Source organism: Odocoileus virginianus, chromosome 34 (assembly GCF_023699985.2).
Source record: "Odocoileus virginianus isolate 20LAN1187 ecotype Illinois chromosome 34, Ovbor_1.2, whole genome shotgun sequence".
In the NCBI taxonomy this organism is placed as follows: Eukaryota; Metazoa; Chordata; class Mammalia; order Artiodactyla; family Cervidae; genus Odocoileus; species Odocoileus virginianus.
Window position 1 is genome coordinate 27,780,495 of NC_069707.1, and position 12,624 is coordinate 27,793,118.

The following is a 12,624-nucleotide window of genomic DNA, read 5'->3' on the forward strand; positions in this document are numbered from 1 at the left end:
AACAGTGTAAATGACTGGTTGAGAAAGAAGGCTTTGAATTAACACTAAGGCTCAATGTAAATCACTTTGCTTGGAGGTCATATAACCCTTTAATTCCTTAGCTCATTCCTCATCAGACTTACTTTAATCATCTGCTAAACAAGTCATTGTTTTATGTGGGGAAAGACTCAGAAACATGTAAGAGCAGAGTAATTACCATCTGGCATACAGGTAGGAGCGCAGAGGAGCTATGGATCCGGCCGTGGTGCCAGGGAAGGCTTTTCAGAGGAAGAGCCGTTTGACCTAGAACTTGAAAGATGACTGAGGTTTGCCAGGTGGGAAGAGCCGTTTGGGGCAGGGGTACCACGTAAAAATGTAGAGGATCATATGGTCAATCTAAGGAGCTGAACCAGGGGACAGGGGAACTAACAGATCTTCAGGCAGGACTATGACACTAGGTTTTGTTTGGGAGTGGGGCCGGTGGTAGGGGGAGGGAGATGTCTGAGAACAGTATGCAGGATGGTTGTGAAGAGGAAATAGACTAAACCCTGGGAGTAAGAAAAAAAAGGAGGGCTTAAATACAATAGAATCGGAAGGATGAGAGAGAAGACACTAAATTCTGATGTAGAATGAAAAGGTGGAAGTGTTGAGTTGGGTTGGAGCATCCATGAAGGAGAAATTGAGGGTGACTCCAAGGGATCTTCGTAAACCATTGGGAGGTCATGTATCTGCTCTCAGAATGGAGAAGGCGGAGCAGGTTCCGGTTTGAGGTAGGGATGATGAGTAAGGTTATACGATGGATCTGACAAGGAAATTCAAGAGGAAATTTTAGGCGGGCAGTTGTGAATTTGGAGGAAGTATTGTATAGTAACTGAGAGTACAGGCTTTACAATCAGAGCTGAATTATAATTTCAACTCTTCCTCTTTTAGACACTAATTCTGGGAGAGCTATTTATCTCCTTCGGGTTTTTTGTGTGTGTGTAGTTTTTTGTTTTTATTTTTTTCATTTTATCTTTACTGCCAGACAATAATAATAATTGAATAATAATTCCACATTTATTACAATTTTGTTTTCATTAGCCTGATAGGTTTTGTTCATTCATTACTTTATGATTTTTTTTAACACTTTGTTTTAGGTTTGTTTCTTTTAAACAACATGTTGTTCAGTTGCTCAGTTGTGTCCTCCTCTTTGTGACCCCATGGACTGCCGCACGCCAGGCTTCAACATAACTTGGGCATTTTGGATTTCGGCCTGGTCTAAAAGTCTCGATCTTAACTAGTAGGCTTAGTTTTAGTCCTTTTAAACTTTCTTTTTTCCCCCTTGCTATGGTAGGGGTAGGGTTGGTGGAGTGGAGGTGTAGGGGTTACAGGTACAGAGTCCCTACTATGTACCTGGCACTGCGCTGAACACTTTATATGTTACCGTGGGCTCATCTGGCAGCTCTGGCAGGAAGACGGCTGGAGGAAACAGGACCACAGAAGTCCCTCTGCAACAAGGGAGTGGCAGGAGGGGGTGGACTCAGGTTCCTGTGAAGCCAGAGCTGCTTCTCCACCCTGTACCCTTTGGCTTCAAACTCCTTTCAGTACAGGAGTCTTTGCTGCTTTAGTACAAGAGTCCAGTTTCTAAACAGAGCCCAGGCTGGCGGTGGATTTCCCCTTCGTGGGGCACTGGCCTTCTGTTACAGTGTCCTGGTGGCAGCAGCTCGGGGATGGGAGTGGACCGTTCACGTCCAGGGGCCACAGTGGGTTCTCGTTTCATTTTTTATTATGATCTCAGAGTCCAGGAGAAAATGCTCACGTCACAAGAGCAAAGGCTAATGATATTCATCACAGGTCCTTTCTGGAATGTTATTCTTTCGTAGAGCTCTGTGAAATTAGTGATCATTAATGATTTAAATACTGAATGAGTTGTTATACAGTCTGTTCATACCACCATGGCAGACTACTGTCGAATGCATGGCTTAAACAACAAATTGTTTTTTCTTAACAATTCTGGAGGCTGGAAAGTTTAAGATCAAGGCTCTGGTAGGCTTCTGTTCCTGATGAGAGCGCTCTTCCTGGCTCATGGATGACTGCTTTGTTCTCACCTGGGCTTTCTTCTGAGCATGAAAAGAGAGGGAGAGAGAGCTCCCTGGTATCTGTTTCTATAAAGGAGTAATCATTTGAAAAGACCCTGATGCTGGGAAAGATAGAAGCCGGGAGGAGAAGGGGATGACAGAGGATGAGATGGTTGGATGGCATCACTGACTGGATGGACATGAGTTTGAGTAAACTCCGGGATTTGGTGATGGGTAGGGAGGCCTGGCGTGCTGCAGTCCATGGGGTCTCAAAGAGTCGGACACGACTGAGCAACTGAACTTAACTGAATCCTATTGGATTAGGTTCCTATCCTTATGACCTCACATAATCATGATCATCTCCTGAGGCCCTAGCTCCAGATGCAGTCACTTTCGGCAGTAGTTGGGCAGTAAGGATTCAATGTACCAATTGCTGGGAGAGGAGACACAATTCAGTCCATAGCAAGTGTTGATTTCTTTTTCTTACGCTCAGAAGTCTTATTTCTTAATGAGAAAATACAAAACTTTGTTGTTATATATCATCCACAAGGAATATTTTAAGTAACTCAACCTCTTAGGGTAAGTTAACTTTCAATTCTTACTAAAATATTGAAATCTTTTATGCATTATCCTTCTGTTTAAAGGGTCACAGGATCTGTACTTGGTAATAATCCTGGTGCTCACCACCATTGTCTGCAATAATATGAAACCATTGTTTGCTATTTCACCATTATTTGCCTGTTTTTTGTATGACTGTGTAAAGATGACAATTATTTAAGAAGGCACTGCAATAGGATCTCCACTTCCTGGTAGAAAATAGAAGGGGAAGTTAAGAGTTTGATGAAGAAATGCTCTTCATTTAGAAGATTATTTGGGATAAAACTGATTGTTATTGTCATAATATCTAGCTCGGTTTTGATTGATAGCACAAGCTTAAGAACTACCTTGAATTTTCTGAATTGAAATTATGGTGACAAATTTGACAATAATGGCTAATATTTATTGAATGCTTACCAAGTGCCAAGAACTGTTCTGTGTTAGGTGTAATGCTTTTTTTAATCCTCACAGTAAACACTATGAGAAGGTCCCATATTTAGCCACAGTTTACCCTGACAGAAGTGAGGAGTAAGGAAGTTAAGTAATTTGCCTAAGACCACACAGTTAAGGGTGAATAAATCAAGAAGTACAATTGTTCTCAACGAATCAGGAAGTAATTATTAAGGCCCTTGCTTATATACAAGCTGTGAAAAACACTATATGTGTATGTGCACTCAGTCAGGTCTGACTCTTTGTGACCCCATGGACTGTAACTCACCAGGTTCCTCTGTCCATGGAATTTTCCAGGCAAGAATACTGGAGTGTGGGGTGCTATTTCCTTTTCCAGGGGGTCTTCCAGACCCAGGGATTGAACCTGTGTCTGTTTCATCTCCTGCATTGGCAGGCAGGTTCTTTACTAGCTGAGCCACTGGGGAAGCCCTGAAAAACACTAGTGAGTAGGAGAAAAGGGGAGGGAAATAGTCACTTACTACACAGAAATCAGAATATAAGAAATGCTTAAGTTTGTGGTAGATGTCATAAGGCCTGCATTGAGCCCCGAAGAGATTAAATTTCTGGAGAAGTTAAGAGCAGTGGTCCTCCGTATGCCATCATGGATCACTTGGGACCAAAATAGCCTAGGAGGTTTGTTTAAAATGCAGATTACCAGGCCTCATCCTGGGAGTAGTAAAAATGAATGAGGATTATAACCCAGCAATCTGTGCATTTATGAGACTACAGGCTTCAGCAACATGTGAACCGTGAACTTCCAGATGTTCAAGCTGGTTTTAGAAAAGGCTTTTAGAACCAGAGATCAAATTGCCAACATCCGCTGGATCTTCAAAAAAGCAAGAGAGTTCCAGAAAAACATCTATTTCTGCTTTATTGACTATGCCAAAGCCTTTGACTGTGTGGATCACAATAAACTGTGGAAAATTCTTAAAGAGATGGGAATGCCAGACCACCTGACCTGCCTCTTGATAAACCTGTATGCAGGTCAGGAAGCAACAGTTAGAACTGGACATGGAAAAACAGACTGGTTCCAAATAGGAAAAGGAGTATGTCAAGGCTGTATGTTGTCACCCTGCTTGTTTAACTTATATGCAGAGAACATCATGAGAAACGCTGGGCTGGAAGAAGCACAAGCTGGAATCAAGATTGCAGGGGAAATATCAATAACCTCAGACATGCAGATGATACCACCCTTATGGCAGAAAGTGAAGAAGAACTAAAGAGCTTCTTGATGAAAGTGAAAGAGGAGAGTGAAAAAGTTGGCTTAAAGCTCAACATTCAGAAAACTAAGATCATGGCATCTGGTCCCATCACTTCATGGGAAATAGATGGGGAAACAGTGGCTGACTATTTTTCTGGGCTGCAAAATCACTGCAGATGGTGACTGAAGCCATGAAATTAAGAGATGCTTACTCCTTGGAAGGAAAGTTATGACCAACCTACACAGCACATTAAAAAGCAGAGATATTACTTTGTGAACAAAGGTCTGTCTAGTCAAGGCTATGGTTTTTCCAGTGGTCACGTATGGATGTGAGAGTTGGACTATAAAGAAAGCTGAGCACAGAAGAATTGATGCTTTTGAACTGTGGTGTTGGAGAAGACTCTTGAGAGTCCCTTGGACTGCAAGGAGATCCAACCAGTCCATCCTAAAGGAAATCAGTCCTGGGTTTGGAAGGACTGATGTTGAAGCTGAAACTCCAATACTTTGGCCACCTGATGCAGAGAGCTGACTCATTTGAAAAGACCCTGTTGCTGGGAAAGATTTAGGGCAGGAGGAGAAGGGGACAACAGAGGATGAGATGGTTGGATGGCATGACTGACTCAATGGACATGGGTTTGGGTGGACTCTGGGAGTTGGTGATGGACAGGGAGGCCTGGCGTGCTGCAGTTCATGGGGTTGCAAAGAGTCAGACACGACTGAGCAACTGAACTGAACTGCCTTAAAGGATGACTGGATTGAAACAAGGATAGCAACTTTCCCAACAACCACAACCTTGGGAGCAAAGAGATGGGGGAGGAATGGTTTGTTTGAGAGATGCAATAAGGCAAAAGGTCTCTAGGGAGAAGGAGGGGCCAGGTTTAGGTAGGACTTGTTTCACTTAGCATAATATTCCCTAGGATCATCTGTGTTGTCACAGTGACAAGATTTCCTTATTTTTTATAGCTGAGTGATATCCCATGGCCTGTGTTTGCTATATCTTCTTTATCCATTCATCTATTGATGCAGACACTTACATAGCTTCCATGACTTGGTTATTGTGAATAATGCTGTCCATGTTACTTTTAACATATGTTTTCAGAGTATTTTTTTATTTATTCAGTCATTCAGTAAATATTTATTGAGTGTGTGTGTGCTCAGTTGTGTTTGACTCTGCAACCCTATGAACTGTATTCTGCCAGGTTCCTCTGTCCATGGAATTCTCCAGGCAATACTGGAGTGGGGAGCAACTCCCTCATACTACGTGCTTTTGCTCAGAGTAAATTTTTATCTTGAGCCTGAGAATTTCTTTAAAACCATGAGATTTGAACATTGGAAGGAGGGAACCTCAAAGATCAATTTCTTCATGTTTCAAGCCAGAGAAAACTGAAATCCAAATGAAATTGTCCAGGTCTCACCATGTGTTAACAGCAGAGCTGCTGGGAAAACCCAGATCTCTATGTACCACCCTGAGTGATGTCAGAGAACACGCTCACCTTGGGTTTGTCCTTACCTTTTTCCTCCATGAAAGTCAAGTCAGGTCACATCCCTTTCAGTGGTTTTGTCTCCTGAAGTGAATAGCTCTGGAAAGATTTAATGGTAGCAGGAATACAGAATCTCTCATATTAAATATCTAGAGGAAGCTAAATGTTCTGAATTTCATTGTTTTTCTCTTAAAAAGTAACAGTTTAATTTATATACCATGTAGTTTCTATACTTTGTTTGGATACTTTTGCCTACAGTATTAATAACTCACATTAAAAATGTGTTTATTGGTGGGAATGCAAGCTAGTACAGCCACTATGGAGAACAGTGTGGAGATTCCTTAAAAAACTGGAAATAGAACTGCCATATGACCCAGCAATCCCACTCCTAGGCATACACACTGAGGAAACCAGATCTGAAAGAGACATGTGTAGCCGTGTTCATCTCAGCACTGTTTATAATAGCCAGGACATGGAAGCAACCTAGATGCCCATCAGCAGACGAATGGATAAGAAAGCTATGGTACATATACACAATAGAATATTACTCAGCCATTAAAAACAATTCATTTGAATCGGTTCTAATGAGATGGATGAAATGAGCCCATTATAGAGTGAAGTAAGCCAGAAAGATAAACACCAGTACAGTATCCTAACGCATATATATGGAATTATAGAAAGATGGTAACGATAACCCTATATACAAGACAGAAAAAGAGACACAGATGTATAGAACAGACTTTTGGACTCTATGGGAGAAGGCAAGGGTGGGATGATCTGAGAGAACAGCATTGAAACATGTATATTATCAAGTGTGAAACAGATCGCCAGTCCCGGTTGGATGCATGAGACAAATGCTCAGGGCTGGTGCACTGGGGTGACCCAGAGGGATGGGATGGGGAGGGAGGTGGGAGGGGGGTTCAGGATAGGGAACACATGTACACCCATGGCTGATTCATGTCAACGTATGGCAAAAACCACTACAAGGTTGTAAAGTAGTTAGCCTCCAACTAATAAAAATTAATGAAAAAAATAAAAAGTGAGAATGTGTTTAGCTATCATGGCTGAAGGAAGCATCATATTAAAAAAAAAATTTTTTTTGTGTGCCCGGAAATGAGGAAAGTACATGTATATGTAAAGAAAGGAAGCATTCCATCATTAAATAATATTTTTAAGGTCATATAGATTTTACTTTTTTTCAAACTGTAATACTTTTTACTTTGCGTTGAGGTATAGCCTAGCCAGTTAACAATGTTGTGGTAGTTTCAGGGGAACAGCAAAGGGACTCAGCCATACATACACATGTATCCATTCTGCCCCAAACCCCTCTTCCATCCAGGCTGGCACATAACATTGAGAAGAGTTCCATGTGCTATACAATAGGTCCTTGTTGGTTATCCATTTTGAATACAGCAACGTGTATAAGACCTTCCCAAACTCCCTAACTATCCCTTCCTCCTGGCAACAATAAGTTCGTTTCCTAAGTCTGTGAGTCTTCGTTTTGTAAGCTCATTTGTATCATTTCTTTTTAGATTCCACATCGAAGGGATGTTATATGATGCTTCTCCTCCTCTGTCTGACTCACTTCACTCAGTATGACACTCCCTAGGTCCATCCATTAAACAATATTTTCTGAGCTGTATATTTTCACTCCGTGATGATAATGTGTTGCCTGAATAGATTAGGAGCAATTCAGAGACAAGGTCGGCTGCTCGTTTGATCCCTCCTGTCCTTTGCTGACCCAGTGCGATATGCCCCTGAGGCGTATCTTTCATCAACTATCAATCTCTGGAATTTTCTCCCAAATCTTTTTTTAAATTAATTTTTATTGGTGTGTATGCTAAGTCACTTCAGTCATGTCCGACTCTGCAACCCTCTGGACGGTAGCCCGCCAGGCTCCTCTGACCATGGAATTCTCCAGGCAAGAATACTAGAGGGGGTTCTCATGCCATCCTCCCGGGGATCTTCCCGGGAGGAAAGATTGTTGTTGTTGTTGTTGTTTTTTCCTGCTAGTGCCACCTGGGATTGGAATATAGTTGATATACAACGTTGTTTTCATTTCTGCTGTATAGTAAAGTCAGTCGGTTTTACATATACACATATCCACTCTCCCAAATCCTTTTAACATTTGCGGAACCAATGCTGTGTTGAGAGGAAGTCGCAGGCTTTCAATCTGAAGGATATCACATATTTTAATGAGAGAGAGACAGGTGGTGCTGCTGGTTTTGAGAGAATCATATCGCTCTCAGCTTTGAGGCTAGAGTATGTGACGCATGCCTTCTTCTTCAGTAATAATGTACCAAACTGGAGGGCTGTTCCAGTTCCCAAAGAACAGAGTTAAGTGCATCTTCTTCCGCCTCATTGTTTGCATATTAAATTATGCTCAAAATCACCAGTAGTATTTTTTTCCCTGAAAATTTGAGGAAAGCACAGGCCGTGGTTGATTAATAAAAACCAAAGACCCCATCCATGTTTGTTAAATGTGGGCCACTTCTGCATCCGCAACTGTTAAGGTTTTAAACCTGCCTGTGTCTGGCTTCCCTTGTTTTTCCTCCTGAAGCTGCAAGAGAGATCGTCTGGTTAGAAAGGGAAGAGCGGGCCCGGCAGCACTACGAGAAGCACCTGGAGGAGCGGAAGAAGAAGCTGGAAGAACAGAGGCTGAGGGACGAGCGGAGGCGGGCTGCCGTGGAGGAGAAGCGGCGGCAGAGACTCGAGGAGGACAAGGTCCGATGCTGCCCTGGGGACGCGCGGGGCGCGTCTGTCTCAGGAGCACAGCGCGTTAACTGGGAAGCTTCCCACGGGGGTGCCGAGACGCACAGCTCACGTGTCTGTGGCAGCAGATTTGCCAGCAGTCATAGTTTCTAGGGGCTTTCCAGGTGGTTCAGACAGTAAAGAATCCACCTGCAACGTGAGAGACATGGGTTCGATCCCTGGGTCAGGAAGATCCGCTGGAGAAGGGAACGGCTACCCACTCCAGTATTCTGGCCTGGAAAATTCCATGGACAGAGGAGCCTGGCAGGGTACAGTCCATGGGTTCACAAAGAGTCAGACACGACTGAGCAACTTTCACTTTCATAGTTTCTAGGGAGGTTGTGGTGTGGAAATCAGGTTGAGAATGATGTGATTGTCATTGTTTCCACAGGACCTTTAAAAGCTCATTTCTCTGGTCTGGACCTGTAACTTGTTTATGTTTACTTCATGCATGCTGAAGTGTTAATCCCAGCAACTGGGCTTCTGTAGGGCTTTACCATTTATAAATGTTTTCACATCGATTATCTCATTTAACTCTTGCTCAACCTTTGAGTGTTACCACTTTCTGTGGAAATGAAGATTTAGACGCAGAATAGCTAAGTTACATAAAGTCATACAGTCCATTAAATTGCGGGGTCGGGATTACCCACATCCTCAGATTCTAGATTCTGTTTTTAAATACAGTACCACATGTGTTACATCTGCTTGAACTAAGACCTGCACTACGGGCTTATGTTAGTTGATGGAAAAGCATCACACTCCCAGTAGTGTGCTAAGATGCTTCAGTCGTGTCTGACTCTTTGTGACCCTACAGACTGTAGCCCACCAGGCTCCACTGTCTATGGGATTCTCCAGGCAAGAATATGGAGTGGGTTGCCATGCCCTCCTCCAGCCGATCTTCCCAACCCAGGGATGGAACCTGCGTCTCACGACTCCTGCATTGGTAGGCAGGTTCTTTACTGCTAGTGCCACCCGAGAAGTCAGTGGTAACAGTAATAGTCCTTTTTTTAAGTACCCGCTGTATGCCAAGGCCTTGGTCAGCTGGAACCTAATAATTTCAGTAACCACCCACCCACCCCCATGTTGATAGAACTACTCTCACCTTAAAGTGTAGAGGTTAGGAATCTTCTGAGTATTAGGAGTATTAAGGTTGAAATTTAAGTAGTACCTCTCACTTCACTCTGCCTTAAGTTGAAGAATCCTCCAACAACCAGGTAGAATCTAGTCATCAACTCCTCTGTTCCATTTAAAGGAGCGTCATGAAGCCGTCGTGCGACGTACAATGGAGAGGAGCCAGAAGCCAAAACAGAAACAAAACCGGTGGTCATGGGGAGGTGCTCTCCACGGGAGCCCAAACATCCACAGCACAGGTAAATGGAGAAGCTGCTTTCCAAAATTACTATTTTTTAAATCACAGTTAAAGTCACTGTTACTTTTTTATTCTGTGTTTGTAAAAAAAAAAAAACCTGCATAAATAATTAAGCTACAATGAAATGATGCTTCTACTGTTTGAGGATAAGAGGGTGATGGAGGTAAGAAGATAAGGTTCCCTCCCTCCACACAGGCTGCTTTTCTCATTTGTTACAAAGTTCTTTAAAGAAGCAGAAATTTGTACAATTTTTCTCAGCAACTATTTTCAGTTCTACATTATTTTGGTAATTTATTTGCCTAGGGGTTTCAAGATTATGGAATGGGTTAACCAGTTTTGCCTTTTTCTCTGCGAGAATCCTAGCACCGTTGCCGATCAGGATCAATCCTATGAGCTTATGTATTCTGATCCTAAAGTATATGCAACACGAAGGCTCTGCCAGAGGAAGTGCAGATTTCTGAAGCTAGAAATAGCAGTGAATGTCCAAGCGCTTCCTTGTTCTTAAATTGACTTAAAATCCTACTGAAATTTGGACTTAGTGAAAGGCTTTATTTTTGTACTGTAAATTCAATACACCTTGAATTTTATATAGAGTGTCAGTTTCATATGTGTGAGTCTAATAAGCTTTTTTTTTTTCTTTTTTAATTTACTTTGGAAAATCATTGTCTTACATTCTGTCCCCAGGTGGTTTTGTTGAATCATCATTCACCTTTCTCGATTTAGCAGGCCTGGACCACCACTTCACAGCTTTTGGTGGTACTAGAAAACCTGGTACAGACCTCCTTGTGATTTGCTGATTGCCTGACCTGTAGCTAGCACCCCAGACGAGGGCCAGTTCATCAGTAGCTGAACCATTGCCACCTTAGTCATAATGCATGCTTGATATCCTACTGCATAGACCTAGATCTGGACATGGCACAGTGTTTGTCAAGTGTTGACAGTATAACTCGGGTGACTTAAAGGTACTGAAATAAAGTAATTCCCTGTGATCTGTTTACTTTTTCTTTAAATGATCATTTTGGATAAAACCTTAAAGAAAATGTTTTTTCACTGATAAATCACCTGAGGTCAAAGCGCATCCAGTTTGGCTTCATTTCACCCTGCCTCCATCAATACCGATATTGTCACTTTGTTTTCATATAAATAACTATGGATTTTTGTTTGTTCTCTCTATTCCCTTTCATTGCTGACATTCAGTGTATCTTCCATAGCCTCATCATTTACAAAATCTAAAAGCCTGTTGCCACAACTTTCTTTCCTATGCAGTGAACCAAATTTGAAAGCATGTTTTCCCCCTCGGCTCTTCATGCCCAGTTGTATTTGCCGTGGGGCACATCAAATCTGTGGTCATAAGGATCATTTACATGTGATATTTCATTCTAGGTATAATTTTGCATATTTGTTCCATACAGAAAAAGCCATCATGGTATGTGCTTTTATAACATTACTTATTTTTCTTTCATTTGCCTTCATGTTTTACATGTGCATGTTAAACAGGTAAACCTGTGCAGACTTTCAAGTTTTTTGTTTTTTTGTTTTTTTTTTTAGCTGCAGTGTGTGACATGCAGGATCTTAGTTCCCCCTGCAGTGGAGGCTGGGAGCCCTGATCACTGGGCTCCTAGGGAATTCCCTCCAACATTTTTGAGGGGATATCAAGTTGCTTAGCTTTACTTCTTGTTTCCATGCTTAGAGTTCAATATATGGCCTCTGTTATTGCCACTCAGAGTTGTATTTGTGAGCTGTTGGATAAATCATTTTTTATTAGGGCTGTGAATTAGAGAAAATTACTCCTATAATATAACAGAGAAGTTTGAAAACAATGAGAATTTACCAGAATTCTCAATAGTCAGAATAATTTGCCAAGACCTCAAGAGCAGTAACCAGGTCTTGCTCATTTTGCCTACTCCTTACTTCACACCAGTGCTCACTTGTGGTGGACACAACAAACAAATACTGGAAATTAACTTTAATCTAGATCAAATCAGTGTGTTTTCTGACTGTTCCCACATCAGCTAGCCCTGCTTTGTAAAGACTATACTTTTTAATCGAGTTCTTCATAAATCCTTTTGTGAGTTTGTGTTTTGTTCAGAGAGGGGAAAAAAAAGACTATAAAGATTCTTATTTGTTAAGTAATATAATAAATACATATTTTATCTCCATAAATTTAATTATGTGTGATAGGCCTACATGTAGACACAATTTCCTCCCAACTGAAGCTGAACATATAAAACAATATCAGAAAATGTATTGCTATGAATTGTCCTGGAAATAACTTTCCTTATCCTTCTTTGTGTCCTTAAACCTCACATTTTGTCATTGTTTCTTTAGACATTTTACCCCAAGTCTTTTCTTTGTTAGGATTCCCCTAAGAGCCCATCCATTCAGTGTGAATTTGAGTCACAGAAATGGTGTTTGGTTTTTTTCTTTTGATGATTAAATCACTTCATATAAATCAATGATACTTCAATAAATTAGAAAATTTTTTAATTGCTTCAACTGTAAAGATGAGTCCCTGTAGAAGATAGGAATATCTGATGTTGGTGGAAGACTTACTTATCCCCTGTACACTGTAAATAATGGCCAGAAGTGGTTATTCTGTGGGAGAAAGTTTAACATATTTACTCCCAGGGTTAGTTTAGACAGGTGGGAACAGGGTTTGAAGGCCTCTCCCATAGGGAATATTTTGGTTTGTGTTCAGTTTTAGAAGAAGCTAACCATAGAAAATAGAACAAAATACAT

At 41.5% G+C, this 12,624-nt stretch overlaps 1 protein-coding gene across 6 annotated transcripts in view; it reads left to right on the forward strand.

Annotated features, from left to right (window-relative positions):
* Positions 1-12,624, forward strand: part of MAP7 (microtubule associated protein 7) — a 171,018-nt gene that overhangs the window by 125,666 nt on the left and 32,728 nt on the right. For all 6 annotated transcript variants that reach the window (XM_020898704.2, XM_020898699.2, XM_020898700.2 and 3 more), the window contains exons 4-5: positions 8,326-8,489; positions 9,769-9,886. In XM_020898704.2, the coding sequence (XP_020754363.2) occupies positions 8,326-8,489; positions 9,769-9,886 (282 nt within the window). The remainder of the gene's footprint in view (positions 1-8,325; positions 8,490-9,768; positions 9,887-12,624) is intronic.